The sequence below is a fragment of the Tasmannia lanceolata genome, unplaced genomic scaffold, assembly GCF_043159265.1.
Source record: "Tasmannia lanceolata isolate RefF3 unplaced genomic scaffold, GAP_Taslan_0.1 ptg000013l, whole genome shotgun sequence".
NCBI lineage: Eukaryota > Viridiplantae > Streptophyta > Magnoliopsida > Canellales > Winteraceae > Tasmannia > Tasmannia lanceolata.
In genome coordinates, this window is record NW_027518690.1 from 17,593,176 (window position 1) to 17,614,228 (window position 21,053).

The 21,053-nt window shown below is 39.4% G+C and overlaps 1 protein-coding gene and 1 long non-coding RNA gene across 2 annotated transcripts; both read right to left on the bottom strand.

The window, feature by feature from the left end:
* Positions 1-1,288: 1,288 nt before the first annotated feature.
* LOC143890881 (uncharacterized) lies at positions 1,289-20,809 on the bottom strand. Its single transcript, XM_077395563.1, has 4 exons — positions 20,588-20,809; positions 20,355-20,384; positions 19,986-20,217; positions 1,289-1,516 (listed from the first exon to the last, which is right to left on the bottom strand). The coding sequence occupies exons 1-4, from the start codon at positions 20,628-20,630 to the stop codon at positions 1,462-1,464; spliced, it is 360 nt and encodes a 119-aa protein (XP_077251678.1). The 5' UTR covers positions 20,631-20,809; the 3' UTR covers positions 1,289-1,461.
* Positions 11,975-12,555, bottom strand: LOC143890880 (uncharacterized). Its single transcript, XR_013255270.1, has 2 exons — positions 12,509-12,555; positions 11,975-12,409 (listed from the first exon to the last, which is right to left on the bottom strand). It is a non-coding gene; the product is annotated as an uncharacterized LOC143890880 (long non-coding RNA).
* Positions 20,810-21,053: the final 244 nt, after the last annotated feature.

Consider the following 21,053-nt stretch of genomic DNA (forward strand, 5'->3'; position numbering starts at 1 on the left):
GGGCCGGAGAAGGGCCCTTGAATAGATCCACGTCATTTTTAAAATCGGTTGAGAAACGGAATTCGGTTGCACTAAGGGCCCGTTTGGATACCTCATATTTTGTATTTGAATTTGGAATTGAGTTTTGAATACAGATTGATTAGATCCGCCAGCTCATGTTGAGGGCGAACGAGAGGGAAGGGAGAACTTCCTAGTGGAGTAAAGAGGTTGAAGAGCAAAGAGGGTGAAGGAAACTGTCAGATCTGTGGATTTCCAATTACTTACTTCCACAGCATATTTGAAAATCTGGTTTTTTTCACTGTCGGTTGCTGATTTGGAAATCCAAGGATTTGATCCAGATCCAAATCACAATGCAAAAAGGACTGCAAATGTGAGAAATCCAATTCAAAATTTTCTCGACATCCAAATGAGCCCTTAATGATGTGGATCTATTCAAGGGCCTTTCTTTAGCCCTTGCGTAAAGAGGGCCTTTGCATCTATCATTTCTCACTTGTCCTAGTTTTTTTTTTTTTTTTTTGCAGAGAATGGGTATTTCTCAGAATTCGCTAAACCTTTTGGCCTTCAATCTTTTCAAGATATGCTTTCCCACCTCTCAAAACACATTCTCATCATTCAAATCCAACCCCGTGGGCTTCAACTATTGTCATTTGTCAGGTTCGATAAGAACAAAATGAGGTCTCTACACTCCTTAACGTTGGTAGATTACTAATTTGTATACATGTAATGTTCATTGTTTTTTTTTTCGGGAAATGTTATCAGCACTACTGTATTTTGATGAGGGCACCCCTCAGTTTATTAAAAGTACAGTATGATCCTCACCATAGGATGATCCAAACCGTCCATTAGATGGGCCACAGCCTAAATAGGTTGTGCCTCAAAAATCATTTCCATAGGTTGATCCTAACCCTCCGATCTGAATGTTAGAGTGTTGATCCTAACCCTCTACAGATCGGAGGGTTAGGATCAACCTATGGAAAAATTTTTTGGGGAACAACCTATTTAGGCTGTGGCCCATCTAATGGACTGTTTGGATCATCCTATGGTGTGGGCCATAGCATACTTTTAATAAAGTGAGGAGTGCCCTCATCAAAATACAGTAGTGCTGATAACATTTCCCAAAAAAAATTCATGTCTGCCAAACATGGCCTCCACAGTCTCTGCCCATCACCTGTTTGATGCATTTTTTGGGTCCTATAGTGCTATCAAAGGGCCAATGTGATATATGGTGCAGTTCAAAGTAGGCGACGGGGCACCTGTAGGGTGGAGATGGATTGAACAAGACAATACCTTAAAGAAGAACATAACCATAAATCATTATCTTGTTTTTTTACAAGGTCGATAGCTTTCAGTTCATGAATAGGATGCTGAAAGATTTAATGTCAACAAACAAAACAACCAGGAATGCAAGTTGCGAAAAGCTTGAGGAACCACATACAGCTGAAATTTATGAATGAGTATGAGCTAAAAACAGAGGAAGCACTCTTCAAACACACAGCAGCAACAAAGAGCTGCCAAACTGCCACAGAAAATAAAAAGAGAAGTGTGTCAGCATTAGTTTTAACAGATAGGAATATGAAAAAAACAGAAACAGAAATGAAATGAAATCCCACAAAGAAGAGAATGCTCAATCAAAAGAAATAAAAGTAAATATGGGGATGTGTCTACCAAAACATGGGGTTTCAATTTCAGATCATGAAAATATCAGATAATACAAATGTTCATTCTTATACAATGGCAACTCAGCTTCTCCATATCTACGACTACAATAGTGGGGGGAAATAATAAAGGTCCTCTAGATTACTAAGATAACACATTGAGCTACCATGACAAGAACATTGTTTTCAATTTCCACCAAAACCGACACAAAATGATCGAAAATTTTTTTTGTTGCCATCCTGACCAAATTGATAGCGAAACTGAAACGCATATCGAAACCAAAATCGTATTTCCATTAGTGGTATACTGTATTAGTATTTGTTATATAATTATATTTATACTGATTGTATATGAAATATGGTGTGTGTTATGTATGAAGATTTATATGAATTACATGTGAAATGTGTTATGTCAACAGTGTTTGATGTTAAAAGCATTAAGGATTGTTGTCTTGCTTATGTGATGGTTTCTTAGTGTGTATTTGTGCTTAGTCTAGCATTTTTTGAAGTTTTATCTTAAAACTATTTCATTTTCATATGTTTCCATGATTTTACAGATTTTCCATCAAAATTTCTAACCGAAAGAGATGTGTTTCCATTTCTGTGGCCACCGAAACTGAAACCGAAACAAAAATTTAAAACCTAGTAAATTAATGGAAATCCAATCCTTAATAATCCTAGAAAAGACTTTCCTTGAACGTATATGTTTCCGTTTGAGTGCGACTGAAACCGAAACTAAAATTTAAAACCTTGGACATTAATGAAGATCCAATCCTTCATAATCCTAGAAAGGACTTTCTTGACTACCACGTAAGAAGGTTCTTCTTGTAATCCAATAAAAGGCTGACAAAAGGACACCAAATACAAGAGTGGACTGGATTTTCGATAATTTTTTACTTTGCCTATGCAGTTTTCTAGAATGTTTTCTTTACTCATGAACTATTATTTTTGTTGTTTTTGTTCTTTCCTTGAATGACATCTGGGTCACAGGTTTTCCTTCCATCGCATTTTACACATGAAAAAAAATGCCATTAAAAAAAATAAAATTGAACCGGGAATAGGTAAAGTTTTATTTAGAGAGAACTTCAATTTATGATAAAGCCATAGCCACATCATTTCCCTTTAAATCAAAGGAAAAAAAAAATCCTAGGAAAATATTTTCTGCCAATAATGTGTTTCCTGGCTCCTGCAATCCAAAGTTCCAAACAGGGCCTAAGCATCAACGGAATTTGTTTCCTCATCGTAAAAGGAGGAAAAAAAGATTAAAAATACAATAAACAGAATTTGATTCCTCGTCATAAAAAGAGGAAAAAAGATAAAAATAAAATAAAATAAAAGCAACAGAAATAGATACCTCAAACATTGACACTGTGGATTATGCTTATTTGAACGTCTGAAGAACACAATGCTAATATAATTTATAAGGATTCAGAAAAAGGGAAAAATACAGATACACCCCCCTCAACTTTCTGACATTTTCAACTATAACCCTGACTTTTAAAAGTCGCCAACTACACTCCCTGAGGTTTCAATTTGTATAAGGTAGACCCCCTCAGTTGACGGTTCGTCCATAGATCGAAGGGCTAGGATGATCCTATGGAGCTGATTTTTTGGGCACACCCTATCTACGTCGGGGCCCATCAAATGAATGCTTTGGATCATCCAAACAAAATGGGCCCACTATGTTTTTTGGTAGTGTTTGGATTCAGGTATGGCGTTTGGAGTTGGGTATGGAGTCTTCATTAGCATTGACAGTGTTTCAAAAGAGGGGGTCTACAGAGCAACAAAACAATGGTAAAAATAATGGGTTGAGGATGAAGAGATGACCGGAGGATTGGCATTGTCGCCATTGCCAGTATCAGAATTTTAGTTGGTGGAAAAAATGCAGAATATGTAATCGAATCACAGTGAAATTATCGGTGGGAGGAAAGGGGTTTGATCTTGAAAGAAATCAAAAGACGGGTAGTGGGAATTGGTATTGCTCCCCCTGTCGATATCTTAATTTTGAATGGCGAGAAAACTGTCGTTGGTGCCGCCGGAACAAAACCCCTTCTAGATGGGTTCCACGGCCCCTTGGCCGTCCCCTAGGTCCGGATTTGGCCCTACCTGAGAGCGATTTATGGCCTGGTTCTGGCTCTATCTCTCACAGATTTGAAGGATCTTCGACCTTGTGCATTTCGGGTAAGGAAGTGGACGCACGAACGAAAACCCTAAAAGCCTGCCTGATCGGGACAAGGAAGAGCCCCTTTGGTTCCTTAGAGGAACTTTGGCGCTGGGCTCAAAAGAGCTGGAATATCCCATTGTTGGAGTGCCCTTGTATATTGTCGGATGAGGAAATCCTCTTTATGTTTGAATCCGAAGCACAGGCTGTTAAGGCTCTTTCTACTAGTCAAAATTGTTTGGATCCTCACTTACTCTCACTCATTCCGTGGAATAAGGAATTTATTCAAAGTAAAGGAAACTCTTTGGGTGAAATTCTATGGTATTCCTGTACGTGCTTTGGCCACTTCAACGGTGGAGGCGATAGGAAGTCTTTTCGGAAGGGTCCTAGAGACAAAGATGGAGGGGAATCACCAGCACTGCATGAGCTTTGTATCAGCAAAAATTCAAGCCCCTCGGAGGATTTTCTCAGGCTCCTGTGTCAAAATTAGAGTTTCGAACCTTGTCTATAAAATTGGAGTTGAAGTTCTTGTCCCTTTTGTTTGCTCTGCAATTTTCGGGCCATCCGACTCCTTGGTTCGGCGTCTGCCCGATGCTGGCTCGGCTCCAGTCCCAATCGTTCGACCGAGTCGAGGCCCCGTTGTCTCCGCAATGCCCCGCCCGTTTTCAAATCTTCCTTCCATGGTGCTCTGCCCAACGTGAGTTTTCAGTCCAGCTTGATGTTTGGTGTTGGCAAGCCCTCAGATCCAGCCAGCCTGTCGGTGGAGCCCGAGACGCTGATTTCCCCAGTCCCTAAGTGGAAAGTTCAGTTGCTAGATGATGACTGTAATATTGGTTTAAATCTTATGGGTAGGGTGGGCCCTGACCCTCCGACTTATATCTAGGGATGGCTCGTGGAAGTCTTTTTAAGGGTGAAAGGCAAATTCGTACTTTTATCTCTTGTGGGTAGAGTTCAAGGTTTTAAATTTCGGTTTCGGTATACGTTTCGCCCCTAAGCGAAACCGAAATTTTGGCCAATTTCGGCTGAAATCAAGTACACGATTATAAAAAAAAAAATCTTTTAATACCAAATTTCGGTAATTTGCCCGAAATTTCGGCACACCATTAAAAAAACAATATTTTTTAATTCCAAATCCCAGCAATTTCGGGTGAAATTTCTCTCATTGGCTGCTACAATTCCTATTGGAAAGCAACCTATTTGTGCTTCTGCCCATCAAATGGAAGGTTTGGATCATTCTATGGTGTAAGACGTTGTAAACACAATGCAGAAACGGAAACAGAGATGTGGAAAATTTTCCTTTTCATACCATCGTATGATAGGTAGTTCTCTTTATATAATGGAAACTACACGGTTGTGAAAGGATTACAACAGATCTGGATTTGCTACATATAGTACTTTTTGAAAAATACCAGATTCTATGGAATTACACCATATAAATCTCGCTCCAATCCCTGTAAAATCTTGCTCCAATAAAATCTCGCCCCAATAAAGTCTTTAACGGGAGAAATTTTCTGAAATTTTCGATGAAAATTGAGTATTAGACCTCCATTTCGTTAATTTCGGGCGAAATACACGAAACACTGAAATTTCAGTGTATTTCGCCGAAATAAAGTAGTATTTCGGGTAAGTGCAGTTTCGGTTTCGGTCTGAATTTAAAACCTTGGTAGAGTTGATCCTACTTCTGAATGGTCTGTCCCGTCATTGCCTTTTGAGGTGGGCCTCATTGATCTTATCGTGAAAAGGAGTAATTATTTCAGGTTCCGAGGAGCGGAAGCTGTATGGTCATTAATTTGGATTTTATTAGTCCAGCATTTGCATTTTAGCAAGTATTTGAAAGAGTTTCTTGGACTTCATTTGCTATTTTGGGCGTTTTTGGTATTCTGGGTGAGTTTATTTCTGGACAACTAAGATATCCTTTAGAAATGGGAAATCAAGGTGATTTGTCTGCTCTCTCCGGTGGAAGGAGACGTTTATTTACGGAGATAATGATTTTAGAAAATATCCTTAAGAGGATTAAATCGATGTCCTAGGACGAAGAAAGGGCCTCTATCATGGACGCGATGCCCAAAGAGAGCCAAAGATTTGCTTCGCAAGCAGTGGGAATTTTTTAAACTGGATGCTCAGGACTGCCCCTTCACCTTATCCTGTCTCTCCGAGACAAGTGAGGTTAGAGAAACCCAATCGCCATTATCTTCGCATCCTTTCTTTAAATTCCTATTGGCTGAGAAAAGGACTAATAGGAGGCTAAATTGGAAAGCCAATAAGGTGGTTGGTATCAGACAAGTGGAAGAGAGGATTGCTGACAGAAAAATCCCAAGTCACTTGGAGCCGGTTCCAGAGGAACTTCTCATCGAAATGCCGGACTTTTTAATTCAACATATCTTGGACAAATTGGAGAAGTGTGCGGCTTAGGTGTCCTGGATATGGGTTATATCCACGATCGAGGTTGGTTTGAAAGATTAGTTCTTTTGTTAAGACTGGATTTTTGTCAGGATCTTTCTACTTTACGATTTGTTCACTGGAGGCTTGGAAGTAAGAGCAGGTGTGGCATACCTGGTGGCTGTAAATTTTAGGTTGTAAAAGATGCAGGAAGAAAAGTTACTGTATTTTACTTCGTTTTCTGTCTTACTTTCTCCTGGTGAAGGGTATGCCCGAACCAGCTGGATATTTTGTAATACAGGGCGGGACTCCTGGTCCCCGCTGTAATTCTAATATCAATGAAATATGTCATCTTTCAAAAAAAAGAGAGGGGGTCTACGTTATACAAATTTAAACCTCAGGGGCTGTAGTTGGTGACTTTTAAAAGGCAGGGTTAGAGTTGAAAATGTCAGAAAGTTGAGGGGGTGTAACTGTATTTTTTCCTAGAAAATATGTGCAGCTTTGCAACACCATCAGCAACCTTAATGTTTAATGGATTTCACATTGTGCATGTGAACCTTAGTATGAAAAGGGTCCTTATATATTGGCCACAGATTCTCTAAGGTTTTCAAGGTAGCATGCATGTTACATCAAGAAGCTTATTTGAGTATATCAATTGCAACAATCATGAACCACCAATACCGATGAACAAATAGCTTGCAGTAAACTCATCATTCACCAAGGCCTTTTTCAACTATATAATGAAATCATGTTATTTATACAAATCCATTAAAGAGCACTGCTAGGAAAATGGGAATCCGTTTTGTGAAAAAAAAAAAATGAGCATCAACCATTGGAGCCACGTCCACTAAAAGACAAAGGAAGGGAGCTAAAACCCCCATAAAGCAATAAAATGGGTCAAATCAACGGTCATGTCACTCCCATTTTTATTTTTCATTCTTTTTGAATGATTGCAAATTTCATTCAATAATGAAGACCGAGATGGTCCACCAAAAATTACAACAAAAAATGTACAAGGAATAATGACTAAACAAAATCAAGGTGTTAGAAAATCAAACCACTCCAAACCCAATTTCCCCACCCCATCCCTAGCTAATCTATCCGCTTCACTATTAGCGGATCTTCTAATGTGCCTGAAACCAATGTAGGAGCCAAGAATGCGATCTGAAATCTCATAGAAAAAGGGGCAAATCTCCATGGTGAAACCGTCGAGCCACAAAGCCATCTCACCACATTTATTGAATCACCCTCCACAATCACTTTATCCATCGATCTTTGTCAAAACACTTAATACACTGGTAAGCAGCCCTAACCACAGCCTCAGTGGCATCCTAAGTCCCAATAGGACTAGAAAATGCCCACAGAATAGATCTAGAGTCATCTCGACACAGACTACCAATCCCAGCAGAACCCGGGTTGCCCAAACTTGACCAATCAAAGATAATCTTAAGCAAACCACAAAGAGGTGCCTCCGAAACTTGAGCGATCTGGTGATCCTCTCCACACTAAAGCAAATCTCCTTCCATCCATCCGAGAGATAGAAGGCCGACACAAAGCGGAACGCTGGGAGGCTTCTCGCCCAGGCTATGGACAACACAATCACTTTAATAAATAAACAATACGGAGATTTAGCCCAACCATCAAACACCCTAGAATTTCTCTCTTTCCAGATGACCCACAAGGTAGCGAGAAGACAAACCTTCCAAGGTACTGCCTCCCAGCAAAGAAACAGCTCGGGTAATGATGACTGGAATACCCAATGGATGTCAAACCTTGAGCGAATACTATTCCAAATCTCCCTAGCTACCTTGCAGTGAATGAACAAGTGATCAATCGACTCCCCAGCTTCAAGACAAAGTGGACAATGATCAATCGACTCCTGTTTTTATTTTCCAAATGGATCGTTTTCAAAGTGTTTGCCTACATTAAATATCTCCCTTGGACCTGAGCTTTGGGTTAGAGAAAGAACCTATGTTTAGCCCATCATTCAATCACTGGAAATCAATTTCTACATATCATCAAGAGCATGAGGTTACCCAATATCTTATCAATCATCTACTGGGATAACATTGTCTACTACTGCCTTGATAACTTTGCCTTGAAAGCCCATTTACTGCCACTCTATGTATGTGGCCACACAAACCCATTTCCTACTTTTCTATGTATTGTGGAGTACCCATAACAAACATTGTGTAGTTGTCCATATGTACGCATACATTGATTGTTAGGGAGAATATTCAACTGAATGAAAAGGCCGATGAGTTAGCAGAAGCCGGAGTGGACAGACAATATGCGGAGACACAACCCACTCGTTCAGTTGTGCTAGGCGGCAGTTTAGGGTCATGGAGCCTTCTTAGCATTAAAGCCTCGTGTATTTCATCTAGAGATTGTGTATGTGTGGGGAGGGGGGGGGGGGGGGGAGGGGGCACCTTGTCCCCCGTCATCCGGTTGTATGGATTTTCATAATCAATATGGTTACCTTTTCAGAAAAAAAAATCAACTGAATGAATTTGATCATTTGACAAGGCGAGGAGTAGATTTAATGAGTGATGGCGGTTGAACGAGTTCTAGATTAGAACCTGCACATGAGATTGTATGGTATATGGAGTGCAATAGCTAGCATATTGTGCATAAATCCCAAAATAGACATTATTTGTTTCCTCAACTTCTCAACTTGGACATGTTGGGCACGTATGTATTTTTGGTTTGAAAAACCTTTATTGACTCAAATTCTTTTCGACTATAAACGATGGAATCGTCCATTGCGCTATATAAAAAACGATCGATTGGAAAATTCTGTACGAACAGAAATGTCACAATATTTTTTTTCCACATGTCCAAGTAGTGGAAAAAAAATAATATCTTTTACATTTGTGACAAGAAAGATAAGTTACAATAAATCTGTGAATTATTTCATTTAAAAAAAAAACAAATCTGTGAATTATTATTTCGAATATTCGAAATAAAAAGTGACTTTTGGATAGTCGAAATAAACTAAGTTGTATTTTGATATGTTTCATCAATTCCTTCTTTATTTGTTTCATTATTGTAAATATATTTATCGATAAGATTTTTTGTTGATTCAAGGAAAAGTTGTGTATTAATCCTGGGAATGGTCCTACCCACAGTTGAACCATGGTCTTAAATTTCGTCTGAAATCTGAAATTTCGGTCCAAAATTTCGCATTTCGGTTGGGACCGAAACCGAAACCGAAATTTGGCGAAATCCGAAATTTCGCGAAATTCCAAATTTCGTCGGATATTTTGGAAATTTCGGTTCAAATTTCGGTAAATTGTTTTTTAATAAAAAAACTAATATTATTCCGAAAGTTCGGCCAAAATTTTGGAATGAATAAAATAATATTTTTTTAATTACCAGATTTCGGCCGAAATCCCTAACTTTCGGTTTCGGTGACGCCGAAACGCATACCAAAACCAAAATTTAAAACCATAATGGCAACCTTTACAACTTGGTTCAAATTTGATTTGTAGTTTGAAATTTACAACATGCCTAATGAACTCACTTTGTGAATTCAATTCTCCATAAGTTTGTTCTTCTCAGACATTGATTTAATAAAATCGCAATCACAATTTTGCTATATTCATTCAGATCTATGACATATTTAAAATAATTTTATAATAATATTGTCATAGTCGAGCAATAGCTTAGTTGGTTAAGTTATTCTTTCGCATTGAGGACATTTGTGTTCAACACAGTTTCCAATGCGAAAAGCGAAGGCTCTCAGGAAGGTGGGAAGCGGTAAGCATGAAAGGTCGAGAAGCACAAAGGGAAGCGACGGGTAAGCGTTAAGGGAAGCAACAAGGAAATGTGAAGGATCTTCAACATTTTGCCAACATAAATCTTTTGTTGTGAAAACAACGGCGTCATCCTCTAATAACATAAAGGATGTTAAGATCCAACATCTACTTAAAAGAAAAATCATTCTCTGTTGAAATACTTGGGTTCACCAGTGCTACTTGACTAGAGGTAAAATTTTAAAAACAAAATTATGAGATTCATTGTCTGTTTGGACATGATAGAATTTATGAATTCTTAAAATTGACAAAATACAGCATCGTTAGGAAGTTAAGATTTTGACCTGGCCCGAAATGACTAAAAAGGTCGGATTTTGCACTAGAACTGAAAAGTTCCCTATTTACATATAAATCTTAAGTAAATGGATATTTACTTAGATGACTTTACATGTAAATAACCAGTTCCATGTATTTTTCCTATTCTTCATTAGAGAAATAAGAAGAGGCAACAGGAAGAGAAACAGAACGTGAATCACATTTTGTAAAACGCGCTTCTTATTCAATAGTGGGAATCTGCATTGGGATTCGCACTATATTTTTAAAATCACTATCCCAATGCTAATCCTAAAAAAATAAAAAATTACTTAAAAATATAAGAAATAATTATGTGAACCAAATATTTTTAAAAAAATACTTTTTATTAAAAGATCCAACATTTACTTAAAGGAAAATCACTATCAATTGAAATGCTTGTGTTGACTAGTCTGTTGACCGGTGTCTGATAAGAAGAAAAAATTTGGAAACCAAATTATGAGATTTATTTTACTGGACTTTTGAGATTTAATAATGTTTGGACAATGATAGAATTTATAAATTTTTTAAAATTGGAAAATACCCCATCGTTTGGAAGTTAAAATTTTGACCTAACCCGTTTTTCCGAATTTTGCACTAGAACTGGAAAGTTGACTTTTTATCCTTTTACATATAAATCTTAAGCACTTAAATGACTTTACATGTAAATATTAAGAAGAGGAAGAGAAGAGGGCTAACAAGAGACAAGGATGGTAGATAGAAAACGTGCTTCCCATAGAGTGGATACGCGTTTCCCGAAGAGGGCCAAGGTGACCATCTTAGTAGGAGCACAAGAAGTAAAGGAACTAAGAAGTGTAATGTTACCAGTCATATGATGAGAGGCACCAGAATCAATAAGCCAGGAAGCGGAGTGGCTAAGGGAGCAAGATGGGTTGCTACCTTCGGTGGCAAGTTGAGCAGCCGGTTGTTTCCCTTTCTCCTGTAGGCGCAAAAGTGACTCATACTCAGTCCGAGAGACGAGCATGGTGTCTGAAGGAGCAGGAGTAGGTGCAGCAGGTGTCTCAGAAGCGAAGTGGGCGGCTCGAGCGGGACGCAGCTCGGGATGGAGATCGTAACAGAAATCAATAGTGTGACCCTCCATGTCACAATGACTGTAATAACGTGAGCCACGACCACCATAAGTACGGCCTCCCCCTGAATCTCGGCCAAAGCCACGGCCCTGTCCGTGAGGACTGCGACCCCTAGCACGAGTGCCCCAAAAGGAACCAGACTTGGCAGCAAAGGCGGACTGGTCACTAGCAACAGAGATAGCCGGATCGAGACGTAGAGCGCGTTGAATGCGAGAAAAGATCTCATCCAAAGATGGGAGCGTCCCTAACCCAAGGATCTGCTGCCGAAGAGGGACAAACTCAGGCCCTAAGCCATCCAAAAACCGAGTAGTACGGAGCTCATTCTTCTGTTGAGCCAAGACCTTAAGGTCGGTGGATGGGGGATGATAAATATCAATCTGCTCCATAGTTGTAAATTCCGTTTCGGTCGCCATTTCGTTTTGGCCACCGAAACGGAATTTCGGTGGGATTTCGGTCATTTCGGTGCATTTCGGTCGAAACTTTTCGTTCACACAAAAAATATATTAAAAAATATGAGAAAAATCCAAAAAAATAAAAAATCAATAGAAAAAGATGAAAAACTAATAAATAGTCCAAAATATGTGTCCCAAAAGGCATATTCATTACTTAAACACATAAAGTCTTGCACAAGTGCAACTGATAGTCTGATACATAGAAAAACATTAAAAAAAAAAGATACATGAAAATGAAACATAGACAATAGCTAGTAGCAACAACTCTCAGTCATCATAACCCGGATGATCATACTCAATGTCTTCTTCGTCGTCGTCGTCGTCGTCGCCGCCGCCGTCATCACCACCTGGACCACCAGTATGGACATCTTCTTCAAGAGGCATGAGAAAGTCGTCGTTGTCGTCCCCGGCCCCAACCACAACAGTAGGTGCTTCAAGATTTTCCCACCCAATGTCTTCCAGCGTGAATATGACATCTTCTTCTTCTGCAACCCAATCCATCATGACATCCAGATGGTCTATGCTCAAAGGGTCACTAGTGGTAGATGATTTCCTCAACAAGTCCCTGAAAAGGAAAACATTAAGTTTAATCAATGTCAAAGGTTAAACTTAAAAGCTTAAAGTGATGAGGTGAGAGTTGAAAACATTATATTACGTTGTATACCTTTCTCGAAACTTAAGATTGTAATGGACAAACACCAAGTCATCTAATCTCTGCTGCTCCAACCTATTTCTCTTTGCAGAGTGAATGTTTTCGAAGGTGCTCCAATTCCTTTCACACCCAGTCGCACTGCAGGTCTGACTGAGAATTCTGATCGCAAATGTCTGTAATTCTTCCACGTCACCTCCGAATTGATTCCACCATGCAACTGTAAAGTAACAAATAGTAAATCATTATTTGTTGAGAAACTGAAAGTTAAAATGAATTATACTTAATTAAACAAAAAACTCAAATATACCTGGTCCCAACTTCGTTCGGTTGCGGATTGCAAGCTTCATTCCAAACATACCCTTAGCCTCTCGATAATCCTCAATCTGATTGGTGATGAGGTCTTGTGTACCTTCATCAGGTACCAGTCGAGTGATGCATGCCAACAAGCCTCTGGTTACTTCACTGTGCCTAGAGAAGGTAGGAGTGAAAAAGAGAGCAGGGTTAAGAAAATATCCTGTTGCATGGAGGGGACTGTGGAGTTGCCTATCCCATCTTTGGTCGATGGGATTGTAATCTGATTTTCTCTTCAACCTCTCCTTGATGTTCTCTTTGGCCTTATCCATAGCCTCATATAGGTAACCCATCGCCGGTTTGTCCTGCCGATCTACCAAGCGCAGCACTCTCACTAAAGGCTCGCTGATGTTTAGAATGTACTTGCATTGGTCCCAAAAAGATTTATCCAACACAGTACTAACTACCCCTTCACTCAGTGGGTGTTGGACAAACCTACTAGTACTATACTCATCAGACACAAACATCTGCTGAAGTGCTTTCCGATTCAACACCAGACTTTGTATGCTAATGAAATTTGTAGCAAATCTGGTTGCAGCAGGGCGGCACAACTCCTTCCCTCCTGTGAACTTCTTCCTCATCAAATTCAAGAGGCTTCCATGGTTGTAGATGAACTTTGTAATCGTTCGAGCCCTCTCAATTGTGGTTGCTATGTGAGGAAATACAGTCGGTTTGCACAGATGCTCCAAGATGAGATCTAAGCAATGAGCTGCGCACGGAGTCCAGAAGAATGTACCAAACACGGCTTCTAGTCTTTTCCCAGCAGCTTTGTAACTTGGCTCACTGTCAGTTACAAATTGCACCACATATTCTGGATTCACCTCTCCGACAATCTTTGCAAAGATATTGTATAATTCATCGGCATTCTTCACTATGCCAGATGCATCAACGGATTTGAGGAATATGACTCCTTTAGCGCAGTACACCAAAAAGTTGATTAGGGAACGTTGTTTGGTGTCTGTCCATCCATCTGCCATAATGCTACAACCAGTGTATCTCCACGACATCTTAATTTCCTCCAAGTAGTTGTTTACCTCATCCACTGTATTCTTCAAAATGGGACCCCTTAAAGCATGATAAGTAGGTGCCTTATAACCCGAACCTATGGCATTCACAACGTCAAACATAGGTTGCCAGAAAGGTGAATTGGCAACGTTGAAAGGGAGATTGGCATCGTAGCAAAGCATGCCAACCGCCATGTCTGCTCTATCCATTGTTTCTTTAGTAGCCAAAGCACTTTTAATGCTTGGCTGGGCTCCAGGGGTTGTTCGTGCTGCAAAGAAATTCCTGATCCCTCCTGTGATTCCCTTCTTCTTCCTTTTTGTACCACTCGGTTCTACAAGAACTTCCTTACCTTTTCGTTGAGGGACTTGAGGCAATTGTGTGCCAAGGTCTTCTTCATCCTGCTCTTCTTCTTCGTCTGGTGTGCCATAAAAACCTCCAACCTCTGCTCTAGATATGCTCATCCTAGCCCTTTCCTTTCTCTTTGCATCTAAAAGGTGCTTCATTCGATATTTTACATCTTCAGTCACTTTTTTGCATGATGCTACTTCACCAGGAACAACCGCTAAATGTTCTTTCAAGCGGGTTATACCTCCACCCGATATGACTTTGCCACAGAATATGCAAGTTATTTTATTTCTTTGACCCGGAACCAATGTCCAGTAAGACCATGCCGGGTCATCCGATCTAGCGGGTGCCGAACCAATAGAGGATGCTCCTGCAGAAGGTCCCGAACTCGACCCACTCATTCTGAAATGAAGTAGAAGAAGGGGAAAAATGAATTAGAAGAAAGAAAATTGAAACAAATTACAAAAAAAATGAAGTAGAAGGAGACAAATGAAGTAAGAAATAAAAGAAAGGAAATGGAAAGAAATAAAGAAAACCTTGGGGTTGAACTTGAGTTGAAGAGAAGAAGAAAAAATTAGCCTTCACTCACTTGAAATAAGCCTTTGGAAATAGTTCTTGACTTCTTGTAGTAGTAAGTTGAATGTATGCCTTCCCTTTGCTCCAAAATAGACTTGGATTGAGTTGAAGAAGAGGGTAGACTTGTAGGAAATTTAGTAGAATAGATAGTGTAAGTGAAAGTAGAGAAGAGAAGGAGAATCACTTATGTGAAGGTAGAGGAAAAGAAGGTAGGGAAAATGCTATTTATAGAGTTTTTTATTGATTGTGCATTTAAAAATGACTAAAATACCCTTCCCAACAGCTATAAACGGTCACATTTTGAGGTTAAAATGGTCAAAAACCAAAAAGAGCCATTGCAGGGGCATTGTTGTAAATTCTGCAAGTCAAACTAGCCGTTATGGACGATTTCGGCCGGAATGGAGAATTTCGTCCATTCCGGACGAAATTCCGGATTTCGGAAAATTTCGTCCGGAATGGACGAAATGGAACGAAATTTCGTCCGAAACGAAATTTTGTCAATTTCATTCTGGAATTTGAACGAAACCGGTTCGTTTCGTCCATTCCGGACGAAACGAAACGGTATTTACAACTATGATCTGCTCACAAAGACCAACAAAATCCGAATAGTACTCAGCAACAGTCTTATCTCCACGCGAGATACGAAAGAAGTCACTGTAAACATCAGTAATCCGCGTAAGATTGTTGCTGCCGGAATAGAGTGTCTCAGCACGCAACCAGACTGCCCGTGATGTATCCAGAAATAGCATATGGCTCGCAATCTTTGGTTCCATACTCTGACAGAGAAGAGACTGAAGCTGGGCATCCTCTTGACTCCACTTATCATACCCAGCATCTTTAGGATCCGGAGGATCCGTCGTGATGAAATGTAACTTGCCCTGACCTCGCAAATAGAGGTGAACAGAACAACTCCAGGCAGGGTAATTAGCACCATCCAACTTAATGGATGTCATAGAGGTCACCGACACCGGAAATGAACCGGAGGAAGAAGCTGATGGCAAGGCCATAATAAACACCAAAACTCAAATGGGATGTGGGTGAAGCAGACCAGACAAGACACACCACAACAATCACAGACAACCACAGAAAAGGGCAGCCAAATATAGGCAAGCAAATCACCACTAAAAATAAACAATCAGAAGGAAAAACCACAAACATCCGCCGGAAGGACCCCGAAAAAACAAGCACCAAGCCTCATACATGTGGAACTACAACGAAACATAGAGACAAAGCTTAAGTCATCAAGTAGGAAGTAAAGAAAAATGTAACAAAGCGAAGCCGCGACCAAAAAAGGTGAGAAATGTAAAGGGAAGATTTAGGGCATGAACACCCGACGGCTAGAAGAGAAGAACACTATCCTGATAGGTCAAGGAAGATGGGGAAAGATGTTACAAAAGAATAAGGGAGAACGCACAGGGGAGGCAAACAGGGAAGAGTAGGGTTTTCCAGGGGGGGCGCGCAGGGCAAAAGAGGGGAAGTTGGGTTTGTCCAGGGGGGCGCAGGGGGCAAAACAGGGAAAGTTGGATTTCCAGGGGGGAAACCAGTGAAGAGTTGGGTTTTCCAGGGGGGCAAGCAGGGAAAGTTGGGTTTCCCAGAAGGCGCGCAGGGGGGGCAACCAGTGAAGATGGAGGAAGAAAGAGAAAAGAAAAAGAAGAAGAAGAAGTTAGGGCAAGGGCATGGGCATGGGCTTCAATGGAAGAAGTTAGGACATGGGCATGAGCTTCAATGGAGGTCCCTAGGGCATCGAGAAACCCTAGGGCTCTGATACCATGTTAACAGAGAGATTTGAGAATGAATATTGTGTATTAGCCTCCTTGCCCTAACACACACATATATATTTATTATGAAAAGAATATGAAAGACTATAATGCCCTTAGGCTACATAAGCTTATTCTAACAACTTTCAATATTGAGCCACTCTTTTATTTGGTCCACAAACTATACAATTGTCGATTTTAATAACATATCCCTCAAAAAGGATTCTCATCACATACACACTCAAAAACCATGAAGAGCTAGAATTAGTACAAATACACATAATCAAAAACCATCACACAAGCGAAAAAGGCACCCATAATGGTCTAACAATAACGGACATCAAATGACATGCGTTGTCGCCCATGTCTAATAATTCAATACATAACACATTTCACATATAATTCATATGCAATACATAAACAATATTTTACATGCAATTCATATAAATATAGTTATGTAACACATATTAGTACAGTAAACCACTAATACAATTACATTTTTTGTTTTAATTTGCGTATGCCATTCGGTGGGGATGAAAACAAAAATATTTTGGTCATTTCGTATCAGTTTCGGTGGAAATTTAAAACCATGATCATAGACTTCTCTAGCAGTATTTCTCCAACTACCAGCATATAAGCCACACATGCATCTCCAAAACATAGACATTACTACTAAAACCATCACCATTGGATATCACTCAATACCAATCAAGTAGCATTTCAAATTTGCATTGGGCTCCTTGTCACCACAAGTAATTGAACTTAGTCAAGATCCACAGCTTCTCAAACAAGGGATTTGCTAGGCCATTTCATGGAAAGCCATTTTGCGGCTGACTTTTGCATGAGAGAACAGACACCTCAGATGAATTAAATGAATAAGACAAAATCTGCTGAAAAGTGAGCCTGTGTGGCTGTTCTCTCATGAAAAAGTAAAAATGGCTGCGAAATTGCCAAATCCTCTCAAACAAATAGCATTGTAAGACTATCCCCACACCTTTAGAGTTTCTAACTCTTGAACATGTTCAAGGATGACAGCCACGACCACTCAATGTCATGAAAGCCAACAATGACCTTTCAGCTTTCCTTATCTACTCTTTAAATTTGATGGCATTTTCGGAGGGTTAGAAACATTCACGCGCCATACTAGTAGACACTTGATGAATCTCTTCTGCTGATCATTCTTGGCATTATCAAGCTTCCTAGGTCCCATAATTGCCTTGACCTACATGTTCAAACTCCTTCATGAATCAATGCATGGGACTAGTCTCCTAGGTTGAATTTGCACACAATGAAAACACGAAAAATTGCAAAAACCCAGGAGAGCATATAGATAGTGAAAATAATATCACAATAAAAGAAGAAGAAAAGAGATACCTCTGTAGTAAACACCAAATGCAAAGCTTGCTCCTATTTTCTCATCTTCTCTTACATTTCTACAACAATTCTCTACACAAGCCCACATACATGACCTAGAAACCACCATTCTTTAACTACTAAAGCACCTAGTTTTTATGTGGTGAAAGACCGTGCATGCAAGTGTAGCGAAAAGAATAGTGGGATCATATAGAAACCTCCATTGATTGGAGGGTTAGGAACTAAGGAGTAAGGATCGTCCTATGGAGAAGACTTTCGAAGCATGGCCTATCGACATCGAGGCCCAATCAATGAATGGTTTAGATTATCCAATAATATGGCCCCACTAGCCTTCCATAGCATATAGAAACCCTTGAAACAACTTTTGTATTCAAATTACTATAACTCACTATAGAAATGAATAACAATTTTTCTATTTTGCATCAAATACCTTAGGTGTTAAGTTGTAGAGCGATATCTAAGTACCTAACTGCACTAGCATTGGTTAGTTTCAACCCTCACTCCTTGCTAACTCCACGAGAAGCTCATCCAAGTCTTATAATTCACAATCGTAGCTAGTGCCATACCAACTGTATAAAGCAAGTAGTGACCAGTGATCCGTTCACTGTGTCCTGTCAATAGCATCACTGATCACAGATCAATGAGAATATGTATTTGCCTGGTCCTTTCCAAAATAATTGAAAAGGAATTTTCCGATAGCCATGATCCCTATAATACCCACAGGATAACACACTATGCTACCCTAATGCTTGTGAGAACCCCACCATGCCATTCCAATGGTTATTGGTTGCTTTTACCTCTAAGTACAATGTCTATATTGTGATTCAATCACCAATGTAGGCTGGAGTCCACCAAATATAGGCACGGCCTTCACCTGTTATATATCACTATTATCATAACTTCAAGAGTGATTAAACAGGTAAATGAACTGGCATACTTCAAAGTGTAATAGTGATATCAACAGTCAAGTGTGAAATCCATTTTGGACGTAAACAGCTGAATACATTTACAAACAATGAAGTTTCAAATTAACTCCATCCGAAGCTAATTTCCAATCATGAAACACGTTAGCCAATGCAGTGCCTCATTGTTTCCACAAATAAAACAAGGGTTGGCTTCCCTAATGTCTTCCTATAAAAAGGAACCAAAATTCATCCTCTTTGATCTCTTCTAATTGTTGATCTTGTGGTTATGCAGGGATCATTGACTTCAAACCATCACTACTGGCACCAACATGACTAGTATCACCAAGCATTTCTCCAATTGCGAAGAACAAAACAGTATCTGCCTTCTCATTTGAATCATGCAATTTGCACAATCAAGGATCCCAATTTCTTGTCCCTTTAAAAATTTCCAACAGAGAATGCCCGAAACAAAAAATCAAAGATAGGCACCATAAGGAAGAAAGTGTAATTTCCTAGATCTCAGGGTCCACTCCTCAAATTTGGTAGCATCTACGTAGGGTCTATTAATTCTCACTACTTTCTAAAACTAACACTGTTGATAAGTATTATGAAACCTTTGCAATGATCATATAGTTGATATAACTGAGTTTTCTCCAGCCTTCCAATGTTGAGATCTGCATGACTGAACATTTACACAATCAAACCTTCAAAGAATTGCCCAATTCTTCCAAATTGAACCATGCCGCTACCTCTTGTTAAGTTTGACAATAAGAATTTTGGTATCTGGGTTTCTTCTTCTCTCAAACTTGACTCTTAAGTCTTAACTTACTTGCTTTCACTTAGAAGCTAAAGTTAGTTAATTCCACTAACAACTAATATACATCTGCCAATAAAATAAAATAAAGACTAGTATAGCCTATCAAAAACAAAACTTAAAAATAAAAGCATAAATGCGAAGGATTTTTGTAATCAGTAGATATGAATCAAGCCCTTAATTGATGATAACTGATTTTTTTTTATTTTAAGTTACTTTTCAAAAACAAATGACAAAGATGATCTAATTTAGCCCAATTAGCAACTACTAAAGATAGGCTCTTACAAATTAGATAGAACAGATTCAAAAGATATCCTCTGCTAGCCATGCACATGAACAAAAAAGACAGATTGAGATCATACCATCCTTGAAGAAACGAGGTGCAACCTGAATCGTCGTGATAATGGTGGCAGTGATAAGGTGGAGGGTATTGCTGTGGAGGAGGTGGTGGTGGTGGAGGAGGATACCCTTCATAGAAGTATCCCTGATAGGTATACCCTGGAGGAGGTGGTGGTGGAGGGTACCCTTCATACCCTCCTGGAGGAGGTGGGGGAGCTGGATAGCCTGGTTGTGGAGGATAAGGTGTTACATATCCTGAAAAAACAATCAACCAAACCATCAAAAGAAAAAATCAAACCACCAAAACCCAAGAAGACAGACAAATAACACAGAAATTAATTGATATAAACATTGAATGAAATGAGAAATTCGGTGGGTTTTGAGGAATTTGCCTGGTGGGGGAGGATAAGGAGTTCCATACCCTGAAAAAACAATCAACCAAACCATCAAAGACCACAAAAAAAAATAATGATAAGAATAATAACAATAAATCAATAAATAAATCAAACCCAAGTTGCCAAAACAATCAAAGCACAAAACTCAAGAAGACAAAAAAATTAAGAAAGAAACCCATTAATCTAAGCGGTGAACGGATTGAGAAATTGGGTAGGTTTTGAGGAATTACCTGGTGGTGGGTAGGATTCTGGAAGAACTTTGTTATAACTCATTGCTCTTTGATGTCAAAGTGGGTATCAGAGAAAAGTGGAAGGGAAAAGTTTGGTGGGCTTTAATACAGAGCTATAAGAATGCTTGAAGATACAAAAATCTCAATGTTTAAAATTGTGCCTTTTGGCAAATGGCAATGGCTAATGAAGGAAAGTGAATGTACTTTTCATTTTTCCTTTTCTTTTTCTTTTTCTTTTTTAAGAGAATGAGTTAAAATGAGTTGGAAAAAAACGAAAAAATGACTTCTAAAAGGCTGTCCCAATCTGAAAATAAAAATGGAAATGGAAAATGATAAAAATACCCTTCACATTGGGTTAAATTTTCATACAAATACACCACACTTAAACGGTCGCGGGCCGGCGGGCCGGACCAGACTAGGCCGGTCAGAGTCTCTACCTGTCCAATTGTGCCTCCGAGGAGCGACT

Coding starts and splice junctions, on each gene's coding strand:
- LOC143890881 (XM_077395563.1), bottom strand. CDS start 20,630: ATGAGTTATAACAAAGTTCTTCCAGAATCCTACCCACCACCAG. Junction 20,385..20,587: donor AGAATCCTACCCACCACCAG/GTAATTCCTCAA, acceptor TTGTTTTTTCAG/GGTATGGAACTCCTTATCCT. Junction 1,517..19,985: donor ACCTCGTTTCTTCAAGGATG/GTATGATCTCAA, acceptor TTTCTGTGGCAG/TTTGGCAGCTCTTTGTTGCT.